Source organism: Bactrocera neohumeralis, chromosome 4 (assembly GCF_024586455.1).
Source record: "Bactrocera neohumeralis isolate Rockhampton chromosome 4, APGP_CSIRO_Bneo_wtdbg2-racon-allhic-juicebox.fasta_v2, whole genome shotgun sequence".
Taxonomy (NCBI): domain Eukaryota; kingdom Metazoa; phylum Arthropoda; class Insecta; order Diptera; family Tephritidae; genus Bactrocera; species Bactrocera neohumeralis.
In genome coordinates, this window is record NC_065921.1 from 24,890,249 (window position 1) to 24,908,988 (window position 18,740).

Below are 18,740 nucleotides of genomic sequence, written 5' to 3' on the forward strand. Positions count from 1 at the left end.
AGACGATGGAGAAAAAAGTGCGTAGATGCTTCCAACTCAACCTTCTCTATACAGCTTTAACAACTAGTGTCAGCCTTTGCCTTACCGCATAGATGCCTATTGGCCAGTGTCCCGCAAGGACTCTTAAACTTGCGGCGATATGAACTTTGCTCAAGGCAAGTAGTTCAGTAGATTTCCTGCGTTCTACTCTATGTCAAAATGATATGGGTGAATTTAATGTTTCTTCACTTCAAAATAAATTACCATAATCTATATGAGTAATTTTCGCTATCTCTGTAATTCCAAAAAAAAATTGAAAATCAGTTTTTAGTTGTTTTTTAGCATTACTACATTGATACAATAATCAGAAACTAAGAAGACTTAAAGCAAAGTTTATAATTTTCAAAATTATTTCATGAGTGGCTCTTCACTAAGCTGAGTGAGTCAACTCTTCGTCAGGTATAAAATTTGGAGGTTAGGAATTGGGTGAGATGATGAAGATATAAATGTACTTGTACAGTAAGAGCTAGCTTCAAAAATCTAACCAAAAAAATACGTAAGATATTAGTAAAACTGAGAAATTTCAGTATCAACTCAGGTATTTAAGTGTAAACTTTGCTCCAGAAGACTGTGAAACCAATGCCGAAGCAATGTTTAAGTCTTTATACAAGATAATCTCAAAACAAACGCTATGAATCTAAAGTACTTCAAATTTAAAGTACTCAAACGAAAATAGTATTCTAGCGCTTGCGTCTGCAATGAATTTACTAATCCGCCTGGCGTTAACGCCTTGAAGCGCACTTAGACATCTAACGACGGGTATTAAAAATCCATTAAATGCATTTTCATCTTAAAATTTGCGCAAACCCAACGACAAACGCTTCAGCAATTGCAAGTGCTGCTGTGAAAAGCTGCCTTCACTTGGAAGTAATTGTGAAAGCGCTAAATGAAGAATAATTAAATCAGAAATCATTGCATATCCGCAGGCGCCACCAAGAACAGCGCGAAGTGATGATTATAAAAAATTAACGCTGCAAAATTTACAAAGTTTCAGTGGATGAAAGAAGACTCTAGGGACGCACAGTGAGAAAATTGTGTATAGAAAGTATATATATATGTATCTATATTTGTACGCGTATTAAGCTTCCAAGCAGCTTATCGAAACAAAGCTGGCTTAAGTGATCATTTTAATTGCACCAAAAACATAAATCACTGGCTTTCAGTGGCATAATTTGCACAATTTGGTGATTGGATATGTCAGCAGAAATTTCGAAATTTATTTTTGTTTCACATTTAGAATAAATTTCCAATATGCTAAGCTCTTAAAAGCCCTTGAAGCTTTGCTGATGGCGCTCTAATGTGCGCAGTGAATGCAATTTATATGCAGCTTGGCATGAAATATGAAATTGAATTAACTCTGATTGCAAAGTTAGACGAATAGTTCAAAATTGCATTCATAAATATGTATGTGTGTATGCATATAGACTTATACGTATAATAAAATGAAAGCATGCTAGTTTGACTAGTTGACTGCATTTAGTTTCATTTATGGCATATTGGCAATAATTTAAGCGCATACATATATGTATACATAATTATGTCAGCGAATAATGTTGCCGTATTTGTTTGTGTAGATTATACCAGCAAAAATTTCAATAATATTGTATATAAGCACTCATATGAAATTGTATTTTTAGTTGTAATTGATAGTAAAAAGAAAATTTTTTGTGCACCTAGAGTCTTTTCCTTTTTGTTTTTAAATCTAACACTTTCGAAACAGGGTTGCCATCTGTATTTAAATTAAAAAAATCGAAATTTTGAAAATTCACAATTGAAAATCTTATGACCAAAGCAAAGTATTTAAGCGAATTTTTGACAAAAAACAATAACAGAGTTGCCACCCAACTTTCAAACGAAAAAACAACAATTTCAATAATATTGTAGATAGCAACTTAAATGCATCCATTTTTAGTTGCAATTGATAGTAAAGAGAAAAATTTTTGAACCTAGAATTTTTGTTTCTAAATCTTAAGTTTTTAAAATAGGGTTGCCATCTTTATTTAAATACAAAAAATTAAACAACTTGAAAACTCACAAAACATATTAAAATTATAATAACCAAAGCAAGTAATTTAAGAAAGTTTATAACAAAAATATAACAAAGTTGCCACCCAATTTTCAAACATAAAAAAATATATATAAATGCAATATTTGATATTGTTTATATGTGAAATACTAAACCTTCAGTGTTACATTCTAAGTACAAAAAATTCAAAGACGTTGCCACACTGATTAAATTTTTAATAAGTATATTATATAAATATATTAGCAATAAATGAGTGCTTATCGCAAAACATACATATATAATATCTAATATGATTTAATTAAATAATAAATTAGCCAAGAGAAAATTTAGAGTTGCCACTTATACATACATATGTACATACATATAGAGATATTTGTGTGTAAATGTTTTGAAAAGTAGTAAGAAGAAATCTTCTTAAGGGTTTCCTTAGTGATACAAATTGGAGTGATTTTGCAAATATTTGACGCTTAGAGCAAAAGGCTTGCCGCTTGCTTTAAACAAAAAAAATTAAATTATCCAAAACTTAAACAATAATAAGCAAAATGTGCACCCTTCGCAAGCTGGTAACGATTATTGATAAAAAAATATTATTGAACAGGGTTGCCACTTGACTTCAAAAAAAATTTCAACGGAGTTAAGCTCTTTAGAGTAAGTAGGCCACAAAGTTTTAACTTTTTTCAAGGAATTGAGACAATAAAGAGTGGCCCAAAATAACCGCAAAGTTAAAATTTAATATAGGGTGTCGCAAAATGAACGCACGAGTTTAATTTGCGGCCATTTATGTAAGACAGTTTTGGCAACTTTAAAGAAAAAACCAAATCGACAGCTTACAGTTTAGACGGAATTGAGTGTTAATTTCGTCAACTGTGAAGATTAATTGAAATGGCGGCAAACTTAAATCTTGCGTTAACTTTGCGGCACCCTGTAGTAGAAGTGCATTGCCATATTTACTAAATTTTCCAATAAATTATAAAAATAATATATTAATTTTTAATATGGAATACTTTCCAGCCTATGCTTATTAAGACAATAATTTGGGGAGTTGCCACCTATTTCGCAAAATATTTTTTTTTTTATAAAATGGATGCTTTCTAGCCTATACTTATTATGAAAATAATTTGGGGAGTTGCCACCTATTTCGCAAATTATTTTTTTTTTAGTTTGAAATATTCGCAATTAGAAAGCTGTATTAAAATCTTATAGTATTATAACTAAACAATTATAATTAGTAATAATTAAGAAATAAAAAACCAAAAAAAAATTTAACTTCGAAAAAGATGTTCGAAAATTATTTTCGTAAATAATTTTTGATTTGATATTAAACTTTATAAAATGTGGTAACATGGTTTAAATAGAAACAATGAGAAAAAAATTAATGTAACTTACTATGTACATACATATGTTTTTAATATACATATGTACATATATATGTACATATAGCTTCTTAATTGACTCAATTAGGAGTTTGTTCGGAATAGCGTGGACAATTTACTAATTCCGCAAATTAAAGTGCGTAGAGAGTTCTCAATAGACTTCTTCTAGAATATTTCTCTTTATAACGGCAAATAGTTCTCAATTGTCTTCCTCTTACTTATTTCTTTTTATAACGGCAAATAGTTTCTCAGAAGAGCAACACTCTCCTTTAAAATGAATGAGCAATAATATTAATAAATTTTCTTCTCCATAAAAAAATTAAAAAAAAGCACCCGCAATCATTTTTATTCCCTTCACAACAACAACAACAAACAATTTTACGACAATTGAGCTAAACACGCACTTAAAAGCGCATAAAAGCTAAAAGCGAAGGGCACTTCCAGCACTTTGTGTCCCTACAATACCAAAGGGGATAATCAAAAGTGAATATCTCCCAACTGAAAATAAAAAAAAACACTTCAACAATCAAAAAATGTATGGTGTGTGTTTGATCCGAATGCACACCCTTTAAAATATGAAGTTCGGTCAGCATTCGGAGAGTTTATCATGTAAAATTTCCGTTTAGGGTTAACTCTTAACGGAAGTTGGGACAAAATATATACTACATAGTGTCATATACAAGAACATACACATATATGCATACATACTTATACAAATTGAGAGCTGAGTGGGGCTATCAAGTTGGTAGCCACATAAACACACAGAAGCAAGCCATATACGTGCATAGTACACTTGTATAACACCAAATACAACAAAAACAAATGTAACAACAACTACAGCAAGTAACGGATATCCATCATTGTGCAGACAGATACAGATGATGAATTATCTTAACGCTTGCAAAAGTGAGTTTGTGACAAGAGGCGACACGACACACTTCAAATTGTCGCTGCACACTGACTCACTGACATACTGACTGACATTATTTACGGCACTCGCCTGTCAAGTGTTGAAGCGGTTGAGGAGTATTTGTGAACCTTCTCGTTTTTTTTTTTGTGTTGTTTTTAACCATTTGTCTTAGATGTGACTGTGTTTGTGTGAAAGGCGGGAAAGTTTTGTGGTTAGTAGCGGCTGAAAATAACGGTGTAGGGATTGAGAAAGATGATATAATGGAAGGAGAACAAATTTTACGTGTTTGTGTGTATGTGTGAGAGCGCGGTTTATTGACTTGCAGGTTAATCATCAATCATATTTGTGTCGCTTTGCGTGTGTGTACTCGTTTACATATGTCTATGTCTGCGGTAATGTGACTGTCATTAATAAGACTGTACTCCGATATCAGTGGAGCAGAAATAGAGTTTATTTTTATAAGCGTTTAGAAATTTAGAAATTTTTTTAGTTAAAATTAATTAGAATGTTTTGATAATTGAAATACAGAGGGTAGAAAATAAAACACTTTTTTGCTCTGAGAAAAGTAGTTCAAGAAAATATTTTATCGAGTTGCATCTTGCAAATTTGGGGTATAAAAAATAAACAAAACATATTTATAACAAATGAGTTATAAAATAAAAATTAAAGTAAATAAAAAAACTAATACTAAAAAAAATACTCAATTCAATTAGCCAAAAATTACAAAAAACTCAAATCCAAAAAATCACTCAACTGAACGTTTCAAAAGTAAAAAAAATCAAATTTGAAGAACACTCAATTCAATGAGTCAAAATAGAAAAAACTCAAATCCCAAAAACACTCAATTCAATGAGTCAAAAATAGAAAAAACTCAAATCCAAAAAACACTCAATTCAATGACGCAAAAAAAATAAGTCAAAAAGTACTAATATTAAAGGGTAGAAAACGCTCCCTTCACTTAAACACTCAAAAATTCAAATGAAATTGCTCAGTTTGCACTTTCGCGCTCTTTCTTGAACATTCTTTGTTGGTGGAAAAATTTTAACACATATGTGCATATGTTATGATAGTACTAAAAGTGACATTGAGATTTAAACGTAGTATTATTCAATATTAATTATTAATATTATTATTTAATATTTTATATATTTGCACGATTTTCATTCAAAAAAAAAAGTATTACCAATAGATTTAGATATAATTTTAAGGTATTCAAATTTTTTATTAACAGCAAAGTATTCGCTTTAGCACAAATGTTTATTTCTTATGACATAAATGTATTTATAATCTTAAAATATTCACTCATTAACACGCTATGTAGGAATATTAAAACTCACTCTTACACCAATTAACTGTAAAATAATTTATTTTAAATCACTCAAACTCACTTCTATTGCTACTTCAGTTTTTAGTATTTATACATACATCGGTATATACCCAATTATAACTCACTCAATTCCTTTTTGTTTATTATTTTTTATTTTCACCCAAATTTTACAAACAGACAGAAATATAATTCACTGAAATCCATTTTTGAGTAGAAAAAAAATCTCACTCAATTTATTTTCACTTTTACAACAGTTCTTATCGATGTATATATACATACATATACAAATAGAACTCACTCGAAACCATTTTTAAGTAGAAAAAAAACTCACTCAAATCGAATTCACTTTAACTATATTTTTTTTTATACTCTTTGAAGCACTCACTCAAATTTACGATATTCGCTTCTCTTGCTACGTGAGTTTTTAGTGTTTATACAAATATACTCAATTATAACTCACTCAACTCCTTTTTGTTTATTACTTTTTATTTTCACACAAATTTTGCAAACAGACACAAATATAATGTACTGAAATCCAATTTTGAGTATAAAAAATTTCACTCAATTTATTTTCACTTTTAATTTAGTTTTTTTAGACTACTTAAACAACTTACTCAAATTGTCACATCCGCATTTTTACTACTGTTTTTACTGAAAATTCACTTTTGAGTAGAAAAAATTCTCACTCAATATATTTTCACCGTTACTAAAACTTTTCTGAGACTCCTTAAGCCGCTCACTCAAATTTGCTACATTCACATTAATTGCTACTATGGTTCTTAATGTTAATACAAATATACTAAATTTTCACTCACTCAATTCTTCTGTTTATTTTTTTTCTTTCTTACAAACCTTTTTCATACTTTGCATTAAAATTGATTATTTAACTTATATCGACTGGAAATCTTTCATATTTATAAAAGTTCAAAATTTTTAATAAATTGAGTAAAATTTTTATTCAGATTTTATTTTAATTAAAACTCCACTCAACATTTTTTATATTTGTAAGTTTTCACAAATTACCTCTTGGCATCTTTTTTCTTTAAAAATGTCATTTATTTTCTCTGAAAATTTTAATTAAAATTTCACTCAAAATCCAAAAATTTTTTATTTTTATAAATTTTCACAAATTTTTCCCCACCTTTTGGCTCTTTTTTCTTTAAAAATTAACATACTTTTATTTACTCTATAAAATGTTAATTTATATTTCATTCAAAATGCACTCAAAATTTTTTTATTTTCATAAATTTTTCACAAACTTTTACTCCTTCTTTTTGGCACATTTTTTTAAATCAACATATCTTTTATTTTCTCTATAAATTCTCTAATTAAAATGTCACTCAAAATCCACTCAATTTTTTATTTTTATATATTTCCACAAGTTTTTGCTCCCACCTCTAAAAAAAGTTCTAATTAAAATTTCACTCAAACTCCACTCAATTTTTTTTTCATTTTTATAAATTTTCATAAATTTTGAATCCCACCTACCGCTTACCTTTTTTCTCTAAAAATTAACATATCGCTGTAAGTAAAAAAAATTGCACTCAAAATCCACTCAAATTTTTTTTCTTTTTATAAATTTACACACACTTTTGCTCTTACCTTTTGGCACTTTTTTCTTTAAAAATCAACATACCTTTTATTTGCTCTGTAGAAATTTGAATTAAAATTTCACTCAAAATATTTTATTTTTATAAGTTTTCACAAATTTTTAATCCTTTTTTGGCACCATTTTTCTTTAATTGATTTTTAAAAATACTTTATTTTCTCTGTAACTAAAATTCCACTCAAAATATTTAAATTTACACTCAGTTAATCTTTTCATTCAATTATAGTTCACTCTTCCACTCAAATTAGCACTCAGTCGCAAATATTTTAACTTTTTGTGGCAACTTTCTAACTCACTATTTTTTATTGATTTCCCTTTTAAGTATTTTTTTAAATATAATGAATAAGTGAGATTTTTTATTTTTCACTTAATTGTAATTATCGCAATTCAAAATGAAACAAACGTAATTAAAAATTATGCAAAATTATTATCTCATTTTTCAAAACCACTCAAATTTTTGCAATATTTTCACTCAAGTACTAAATATATATTTATTAATTTAGCAAAGCATTTTTTAATTGCTTGCAGTACCCAATTGCACGTTATCTTCACTCATTTAATCTGCCACTCACACTCACATTCACTGACTCACTCAACCCAACTCCAATAAGCACTCATTTCTATTCGAATTCGCTAAAAATTATTCTACAAATATATATGTATTTTTGTCTATTTTTTCTTCTCGTCTAATTCTAGTTGTGATTACTGTTTTTATTTAAAAGCGAAATGGTTATGTTGATGCAACAAATACAACACAACTTGCACCAAGTGATAAATGCAAAGTCTAATAAAAAGAGATAGCACTAATTTTACTCATAAATTTACATACAAAACTATGCTTTAAGCTGTGTATGACACGAATGTAAGAAAGCGTAAACTAACACCAAATAAACAGAGAAGAAAAACAAAAACAGAACAAGAAACATTTTAATAAAAATAAATTTAAATAATAAGAAATGTAACTATGACACAGAGCTAAATGAGTACGAACTTGTAAATGCACGAAATTAAACAAAAAATATATAAATAAATAAAATTGCACTCAAACAAATGAGCTTTCGAAAGCAACTCAACACCAAGTAGGAAACACAACAACAAGGTGCTTGGAAAAGTGAGCGTTACAATAAGCAAACGAAGAAGAAGCGGAAACTGATAAGCAATTGTGAAGCAAAAACAACTCAACTCAACTCAACTGAGCTCAACTCAACTCAGCTCAACTCAACTCATTACAAATAAAACACTCAGGCGTTCATGAGCAACAATTAACTCACACGCTCACAAATGTATTGCGCGCACAATCGGTAACAACAACAACAAACAAGCATAAGAAGAAAAACAAAAACAACTCCAATGTAGTGTGTAGCCGCTCTCAAACACTCATGCCAGCACGCACGCTCACATCGTATTTTACATATAGATAGAGACTCACGCATAAGCGCTTCCAATAGAAAAGTAAAAACAAAGTAAAAAAAAAAGTAAAAGAAAAACAGTAACAATAATAACACTAGAAAGGCTTGAGTACTTATTTTGAGTAGAAATATATTTTGCAAAATTTAGTTGTCGCTCGCTCGCTCGCTCACACGCTCACACGCTTGCTTGCTCATACACTCCAATACAGTTATATGTGCGCTACAAACGCTTGAACGCTTCCAAAACCGAAACCAAAATCAAAACCAAAACCAGAAACAACTCAAAACATAAATTGTAAAGTGTGTCTGAGGATTGCGTAGGCCTTTTTTTACTTTTAACGCTCATAACGTAATGTAATTGTATGCAAGTTGCTCGTAACATAAACGCACCCAAGCAATAAACCCAGCTAGCTAGCAAAGACACCTACCACCAATAACACCACCATCATAATTATCACTATAAATAGAGCACCTAACCGTTTGATAAATATATATATATATTTTACCACCAACAACACACCAATTTTGCTTATAAAGTCCAGTCCTTCACCAAATCAGCACCACAACCACCAAAACCACCACCACCACCAAAACCACAACCTCCAGCCAATCACCAGCCTTTTGTAAATCACCAGTAAAGCAAGTGTACGCAAAATTACCGTCACACCAACGCACTTTAAGTGTCACCGTAAACGTAAGCGTAAACGTATACGTAGTTATCAACGTTATCATAAACGTAAACGTAAAAGTAAGAGTAAGAGTAAGAGTAATAAGCATAACAGCTAACGCCTTGTACATCAACGTCATCGTAGACGTAAACGTAAACGTAACATTTGTTGTATTTGTACACCGTAATTGTAATTGTAACCCTTCCCGCCCGCCAAATCCCACACCAGCACCACAATTGCACATTACTATAATAATAGGCACCCCTACTACCACTATTACTACCGTATGGAGCGCGGCGCCAGCGGTAGTAGTCACCATCATCAACATGCTGCCGCCGCCTCCACCGCTGCTGCTGGCCACAGTTACATGACCCACCACGGCGCCGCCATCGCTGCTGACCTTGATTACGAGTACAATACGCCGGGCAAGTCGTCCTTTGACAATCCCGCCACCAAGAAAAAGCCACCCAAACTGAAAGCCATCAGTCGTTCGCTATCGATGGCCATCGACAATTATGCGCCACCTATTGGTGGTGGTGGTGGTGGCACTGGCTCACCACCCACAATGATGCTGGATGACACGATGATTGTCGAACAACCGCTGATACATCGTTCCGCCTCACCGCTGCCGTTGCGTTCGGCGCCGCCACAAACGTTGGCGATACCGACGCATCAAATGCATGGCGATGGTAGTCGCGTCGTCTCGCCCGCGCTGTCGGCGCGTCAACAACATCACCAGCAACAGCAACAACACAGCCTACATACGTTTCAAAATATGGTGGCGCATGCGCGACATCAACAACAACAACAGCAACAGCAGCAGCAGCAACAACACCAACATCATTCGAGTTCAACTAGCTCGCCGACGTCGCATGCGGTTAGTCCGTTGCCGGTGCGCGTACCGTTGGCACATCAGCCGGACATCTACTTGGTCAGCAGCAGTAGTCTGGGCGAAGATGTGGGCGCGCTCGGTGGTGGTATACGTGGCGGCAGCAGTTCGCCAATACAATTCATCGATGACTATATGCTGCCGCCGTCGTCGTCGTCTCATCGACATACGGTCAGCGCTACGCACCCGCTTAAAAAGAATATGTTTCGACGCTCTGACACAATTGACGTACATCCGGCTTCCACTTTTCAGATGAAGAAAACCCATTCGTTTCACGCACAGCAAGATTCCGCCGCCACAATGGATCAGATGCTGTTGTCCGCAGCAGCGGCAGCGACGCAAGGCTCATCGGCGTCCTCGAGTAGACGTACAAGTTCGGTGCGCGGCAATTTTCTTATGCCCGGACATCCCAGCGGTGCTAGTGCCGGCAAAGAGTTGAGTCGTTCGCCATCGCCTAGTCGCCGTGGTTGTCGTTCACATCGTTCGTTCAATGATCCTGGACGACGACCCAGCATCAAACCGGAGTCGGTTGTCGAATCGCAAATACGACATCCATCGCTTAATGACGAACTTATGGAATCGCTGGAGGGTCGTACAGCCGCATCGCTATTTCCACAACAGAACCTATCATTAGAAAACGAGCTCTTCGTCGAATCACGTTCGCGCAGCAATAGCAGCACAAAAATGGAGGATATCGGCATGGAGGTGGCTGCAGCACAACGCGCCGCAGCTGTTTTACTGGCGCGTAAGAGTTCGGGCTCCTTCGAAGATGGCAGCGGCGCAGCAGTCATGACACATGGTGGCACGCACCCGCCCTCAGCGTCGTCGAGCAGCCTCAAGAAGCGCGGCGAACATCCACACACACGTCAGCATAGCTCACAAAGCCTAGAATTGGATGCACGCCCATCAACTTCGGCAGCAGCAGCAGCCGCAGCTGCAGTACATGGTCACTCACCGCATGCGCTGCAACTGCATAGCGCCGCTGCCGCAGCCACGGCCGCCTATCACTTTAAACGCGGCGCACAACACGGACGCTCGCTCTACCTATCGCCAAACAACCTCGAAGAGCTGCAAGTACATCAACGGCCCAGCGTACTTGCCGCAGCCGCCGCCTTTCAGGGCACCAACGCCAGCGCCAGCGTCAAACAGGCGAAAGCATTGCACAGCGCCAGCATGCGTTTACGCACCTACCGCGAAACACTGAGTGCGACCAAGAAATCGAAGAGTTTCATTGGCGATAGCGCCTACCCACCCACCGCTGTGACGGGCAACGAGTTCGAGCTCACATCACCCCACCGACGCAACAGTCGTCCATTGTCCAGTGCGGTCGGCGGCACGGTAGAGGACATCAAGCGTAGTCCACGTCCGTTGGCGTTGACGCCAACCTCTGCTACAGCAGCTACCGCCTTCATGGAGGAGAAACGTCCCTCGTTCGAACGTAAACCGTCGCTGACGTACGAACTCAGCGATGCTGCCTTCGAGCAAGTGCTACGTCCATTCCATCACAAAGTGGCCGGACGCAAGGCGTCGATGAGTGGCGCTCAAGCGCACAAGGCGCTCAAAAAGAAATCGCTCAGCGACGAAACGGACGAAGATGAGGAGGCGCATCGCAAACGCAAACGTATCGTTTGCATTGTGATGACTGTATTTTTCTGCTTGGCATGCGCCAGCGTACTCGTTGTGGTGTTGACGCTAACACACTCCTCCAGCCATGCGACACACCATCCGGGACCGAGCAAGAAGATACACTCAATGTCGCGCGAGACACCAGTACATTATAACGGTACGCTTTGGGGGCTCAAATGTGCCATGTTTGATAGGGGCGTGGGCCGGAAGCGCGGCCGTGAGGAGGACAGTCGTGATGGCAAAGAAGTGGGGAGGTGTCGCATGTAATGAATGTATGTGGCATCAAATATGCGACGCGCTACGCTTACGGGATTGTGAAAAAGCACTGACCCGCACGGAATTTGCAGTTGGGCCTTCAGCGACACACTCATACACACATACACACACGCAAATATTTATGTATATATACATATATATACATAGCTTTGAACCCCAGCGCATAGTTGCCATTGTCATCACAAGTTTTATGCAAATGACGGTGGCGTTGTTGCAACCTTGTGACATGGCGTGTGGCACACTAGTTACACATACACACACACACATATGTATATACAAAACGAACGGATTTTGTGAACAATAGGCAGCCACGCTCCCCAGCTGCGCTCATTTGCAACACATTTCCGGTGGCGGCGCGCTGCTCATCCATCCTTCAGCCCAACCAAGCCTCAACAGCCTCAGCTCCTCACTTCCGCCACCGTCCAGCTGTCCACCGTTTGCCGCCGCTACGGCGCCTCAGCTCTCCAACTAGTGTTTATGGAATATTTATTTATACACCGTTACACATTTGTGTGTATGTTTGTGTGTGCTCTTATTTTCGAAACGGCAAAGTAGGTTATACAGTGTTGCCACTAACACACTGCCCGCCTTTGTCAGACTACTGCTCCTTGCTGGCAGTGTTGTTGCCACTTGTGGTGACATTGGTTGCACGTTGCTAGCTGCCGACTGCTTGGTTGGCTTACATCGCCTGGTGTGACGTGCAAATATTAAAAAGCGCACAGCTGTAAACAAGGCAAGGAAACCAAAACAAAAACAAAAAAGAAGAAAAAAAAACAAACAAAAATACCAAAAATGAAAAAAAAAAACCAAAAAAGTAAAAACATAAAAAAAATAATAAATGAGAAAAAAACCAAAAAACAACGCAAACTAGCTGTTGTTGCAGCAATGTTGCACGTTGTAGTCACTTTGCAGCTCGGCAGTTGCCACATGGCAATCAACACTAGCTGCATTTAGGGCATGTCAGGCACGAGGCTGGCAGCGCAGTGCTCTTCTGTGCAAATAGTGATATTAAAGTGAGTGCCGAAAAGCAACAACACAAACAAACAGTGTGCGACAACAAAAATATGAAAATGCAAAAAAAAAAAAAAATCGCAGTGCGGTTGCGAGTGTTAGTTGGAAATATATGAAAATTGTTGCAAAAATACGAACAAGTGTGCGTCATGCAACAACATGTGTGCTCGGAGCGGCGTGGTTGCCGAGACATGGTGTTTAACTCGCCATGCTGCAAGCCATGTCAAAAGAGCGTATGCAGTCAATGCACTCTGTTTGCGCAGGCAAATACATATTTACATATATAGAAGTGTGTATAAACTCTTGCTCGCTATAAAAATATAATATAAAATATGAATTTTCATGATGTTTGCTGTTTATACTTTCGAAAATGAAATTTTTTTCAACGCACATAACCTTAAAACACCTCAAATTCATTTCAAGAATTAGTTGCGGGTTTTGTTTGTTTGGAAATTCACAGTTATCATTGTTTTCGTTCGTGCGCTGTTTTTGCCAGCAATTCTCCACGTGTTTATGTTATTATAATTATATAACTTAAGTCAAAGTAAAACTTGAAATATGTGAATTTGAATAAATAATTGCTAAAACGGACATCTTAGAAGACTAACTCATGAAGAAAAATTATTATACCGACGCACCCACCCACTCTTCCAATAACTATAAAATAAAAAAAATACTATAAATTAAGTGATTAATTTATGATATCATCCATTGGAAATTAACAAATATATATTATAGTCATTTTTGTAATTTTTGCTTATTCCAAATAGAAATAGTCCAAATTGTATATTGTAAGACCATTTTTTTTATTAAACTTTGCCTTGATTCAAGCTAAAGACCATATTCCAGAGTAATCGTGAAAAAAATTCAATTTATTACATCTCTGTCATTATATATTCTACTCTCTTTATGCTTGCCATACATTTTACAGCAATAGAGTATGTTCTGAACGTTCTGAACTAATTTGATGAAGAAATTAAGTTGACTACCTCGAGACATAGTATTTGTACAAAAGGGTGGTATATTTCGAGGTTCCCCACTTTTTTTAAGAAAAATCATATAAAACTTCAAATTTAATGAAGAATGTTTATTATAATTCGAAAGAACATTATTTGGCACTTATTATACCCTGAACAGGGTATATTGAGTTTGTCACGAAGTTTGTAACACCCAGAAGGAAGCATCGGAGACCCTATAAAGTATATATATGTACAAATGATCAGTAGGTTGAGTTGAGTCGATTTAGCCATGTTCGTCTGTCTGTCTGTCCATCCGTCTGTCCGTCCGTCCGTACTAGTCCCTCACTTTTTAAGATATCGTTTTGAAATTTTGCAAACGTCATTTTCTCTTCAAGAAGCTATTATTTATCGGAACTGCCGATGTCGTTACCACTATAACATATAGCTGCCATACAAACTGAACGATAGGAGAAAAGTTCTTGTATGGAAAACTTTCACATTTGACAATGTATCTTCACAAAAGTTGGCACAGGTTATTTTCTAGGGCAACAATGTAATCTCCGAAGAAATTGTTCAGATCGGCTTACTATAGCATATAGCTGCCATACGAACTGAACGATCGGAATCAAGGGCTTTTATGGAAAACTTTCATTTCATTTGACGTGGTATCTTCACGCAATTTGACATGCTTAAGGTAATAATATAATCTCCGAAAAAATTGTTCAGATCGGATTACTATAGCATATAGCTTCCATACGAACTGAACACATACATAGTTACTAAAAGAAATGCACATGTAAAGGGTATATTAGCTTCGGTGCAGCCGAAGTTAACGTTTTTTCTTGTTTTAAGGTTATCTCTTTCAAATAGTGGCCGCATTTACTTCTCAGATAGTCCATCCGTTGAGTCCAATTTTCGATGACTCGTTCGAGCATTGCGACTGGTAACTGGTGAATGACACGCATGATGTTTTGCTTCTAGGCCTGATTCGATGCGGGATTATCGGCATAGATTTTAGACTTTACATATACCCACAGGAAGCAGTCTAACGGTATTATATCACACGATTTTGTTGGCCAATCGACCGGCACAAATCGTGAAATTATCTGACCACCAAAGTGTTCTCTCAATAAATCCATTGATTGATGCGATGTGTGGGAAGTGGCGCCGTCTTGTTGAAACCAAATGTTGCCGAAATCACGAGGTTCAACTTCAGTTATGAAATAGTTGTTTATCATGGTGCGATAACGGTCTCCATTGACGGTTACATTCTGACTGCATAATTTTTGGACATGTGAATATGGACCGACGATTCTACCGGCGCACAAACCACACTAAACCGTTGTTTTTTCTGAATGAAATGGCAGCTCTTGAATCTCTTCAGGGTGCTCTTCGTCCCAAATGCGACAATTTTGCTTGTTTACATATACATTGAGCCAGAAATGGGCCTCCTCGCTGAAAAAAATTTGGCTCGAAAACGTCAGATCTTCATGGAACTTTTTATGAGCTCTAGAACAAAGCGATGTCGCTTGGGAAGCTCGAGCGGCTTCAGTTCTTGCACAAGCTGTATTTTGTACGCTTTTAATATAAAATCTAGACGTTAAATGCGCCAAGTCGATCCGTATGTAATCTTTTGCATCTCAATAATTGTTCCGCAATAAAAAGTCGCCACAAAAATTCTTTGAACTCATAAACACAATGGAAATGGCGCATTGTCTCTCCTTACCACATGATTCGACCAACTGCAATACCATGCTAAAATGCTAAAACAAAAGTGCGCCAACTTCACCTAAGCAGCTGCCTAACCACTCTCTAAGAGTGTCTACTTTTAACCAAAGCACTGCAATTCTAAATATTTTGTGAAAATCACCTGACAAAAGTTGTATGCTGCAAGTTGCATGAATAGATTTTAATTTTTTATTTAAAAGTTTCTCAGCTCACTTTTTGTTGTTAACAACAACAGAGTTTTTGCTTGACAGTTACGCTGTTGGGAATCTGTGCTCCAACTCTCGTTTCTAGCTGCATACCTTGCTCAACTTTGTCATAGTTTTTAGCAGGACAGCTGGTTTTTGTTGCTACTTGTTTCGGTTTTCTTTACTTTTTGTTTTGTTTCTCTTACTTTCATTCAGTTTCTTTTTCTTTTATTTTGTTTTACTTTCCTTTTTGGTTTTGTTTTGCTTTTGCTAATTTTTGGCATATACTCCTTTGATGTTTTGTCGTGCTTTTAACTTTTTTGCATCTTAAGTACCTTTTAAGTCAAATGTTCTACACGCGAGTGCGCAAAACGGTGAAGATATACGGGTCGCGGGCGAGAGTGAGTTAGGGTTGCAGTAATGTCGTCGTCTCGTGATGTCCTTCGTTGTGTATCTCTGCTTGCTTTTGTCCATCCACTTTTGAGTGGCAGTGTTTAATGGTGCGGTAAAAGTTTTTCCCTAAAAAGTGTTGCGGTGTCGACTCGGTTCGGTGCCCAGCGGGGCAGGTGTAGAGCATCAGCTTGCATGTCACCGGCACTCGAAATATTATAGTTTGTTGTATGCCTTAGAGTGGGTGTGTTTTTGCTTTTCCATTTATTTCATGACGATTTTGTGCAGGTGAAAATGTGTTGAACGAAGTGTGAATTCGAGAAGATTTTCCTTTGCTTCGGTTATTGTGGTGTGAAACTTTACTGAAAGAGTGTTAATAGCCAATTTTAACCAACGCAATTTTTCTATTATTAGCTCTTTTTAGTTTTCTTGTTTCTTATGATTTTCAATAGAAAACTTTTCGACATGATTTTACAATCAATAAAGAATTTCATGAAATACTCGAAGGCATTTGAAGAGGACATTAAAAAGATTTTATTTGTTAATGAAATACCTTATATTATTTATTATTATATCATCTGTAGAAATCTATAGAAAATCTGCAGATGACGAATATATGTATGTACATATGTATGCTTGGAACGTCCGGCTCAACTTTGGTACTACTTGAAACAGATCAATACGATTTCACGTTATACATATACTATTTAAAGGGCGATACCTTTCAAGGTTTCCTACTTTTTTAAAGAAAAATCGCAGAAACTTCAAATTTAATGGGAAATGATTATTATGATTATTTTTTGATTATTCATTTCTTTCAAATGTTGGCCGCGACTTCGTCTCAGAAGTTCCATCCGTTGAGTTCAATTTTCAATGACTCGTTCAAGCATTTCGACTGGTCACTGGCGAACGACACTCGTAATGTTTTGCTCCAAGGCCTGAATTGAATCGGGATTGTCCGCATAAACTTTTCAGGAAAAAGTCTAAAGGTGCGATATCACATGATCTTGGTGGCCAATTGATCGACCTAAAACGTGAAATTATCTGCTCACTGAAGTGTTCTCTCAATAAATCCTTTGATTGATGCGATGTGTGGTAAGTGGCGCCGTCTTGTTGAAACCAATACCGCCAACATCACGAGTTTCAATTTCAGTCATCAATTAGTAGGTTTTCACGGCACGATAAGGGTCGCCATTGACGACCGACATCATTTTTGAAGAAATATGAACCGATAATACTACCGGCCCACAAACCACACCAAACCGTTTTTTTTAGATGAAATGGCAGCTTTTGAATCTGTTCAGGTTACTCTTTGCCTGAAATATGCCTCATCGCTGAACAAAATTTGGCTGGGTCTTAAGATGGGTGATAGTGTTGCGAATAGTAGGCCGATTATGTTGACCATAAGTTGAACAAAATACGGGAAACACATTCTTTACAGAACGTGAATTTTCGTAATAAATTTGAACGAATTTTAAACGTTTTTCAGACATAAGACTTTCCATGATGAAATGCCAAACAACACTGAACAAAAATAACAAGACAGCTTGACATGACCAACGCAGGATCACCCCTTACAATAGCTTAAATGTTTTGACCCCGTTAAACTACTTTTTATTGGATTTTATGGCCGATCTGGAGAATACGGTGGATGCGGAGGCAATTCGGAGCCCAATTCACGGACATCATTTTCTCTGACAGCCGTTTTCGGCGATTTCGTCCGGCAAACAATTCAATAACACTATGCAAAATTCGCTGTTTCTTCCCTTTTCAAGGTAGTCAATTAACATTATTCAATGCGCATCCTAAGATACACACGTTATAACCTTGACAGCCAACTGTTGCGTTTTTCACGCTTTCAACATCGTTTGCAGTCTACTCGGAGGACTGTCGATTGGAGTTCGGAGTGAAATGATCGTCGCTATCAAGCCAAGTTCTTGCTACAACTATATTTTTCGCCTTTAAAAGGAAGTATTTTATCAACACGCGAAATTTCTTTTTATCCATTTTTTTCACAATAACAAAAGTAGCTTCACTTAAAATGATATAATTCACAAAGTAATGCTCCGACAGCTGTGAAATTCATACAAGCGCCTTTTCAAGGTTCAGACTAACTAAAAATTATATGGATTTAATTCTGGTAGCGCCATCTATGTGCCAGGCCGCGATTTTTCAAATGACCTGTTAGAGTGGCCTTTATAGAACTCAATGGCGGGATAATTCTCCACAATTTTGTTCAAAAATTAAATGCCATAAAATTTACGAATTATTAAAGACTAAAAATTTGGCGTTTTAACATTCGCCTGTGTTTTCTT

General features: G+C 36.2%; 1 protein-coding gene across 5 annotated transcripts in view; it reads left to right on the top strand.

The window, feature by feature from the left end:
- The window catches only part of LOC126757301 (uncharacterized), a 427,179-nt gene that overhangs the window by 398,421 nt on the left and 10,018 nt on the right, over window positions 1–18,740 (top strand). For 4 of the 5 annotated variants that reach the window (XM_050471089.1, XM_050471090.1, XM_050471091.1 and 1 more), the window contains one exon: window positions 7,981–12,033. The exons of the other annotated variant lie outside the window; for it this stretch is intronic. In XM_050471089.1, coding sequence (XP_050327046.1) covers window positions 9,648–12,033 — 2,386 coding nt within the window. In that variant the 5' untranslated portion in view covers window positions 7,981–9,647. The remainder of the gene's footprint in view (window positions 1–7,980; window positions 12,034–18,740) is intronic. 5 annotated transcript variants of the gene reach the window in all.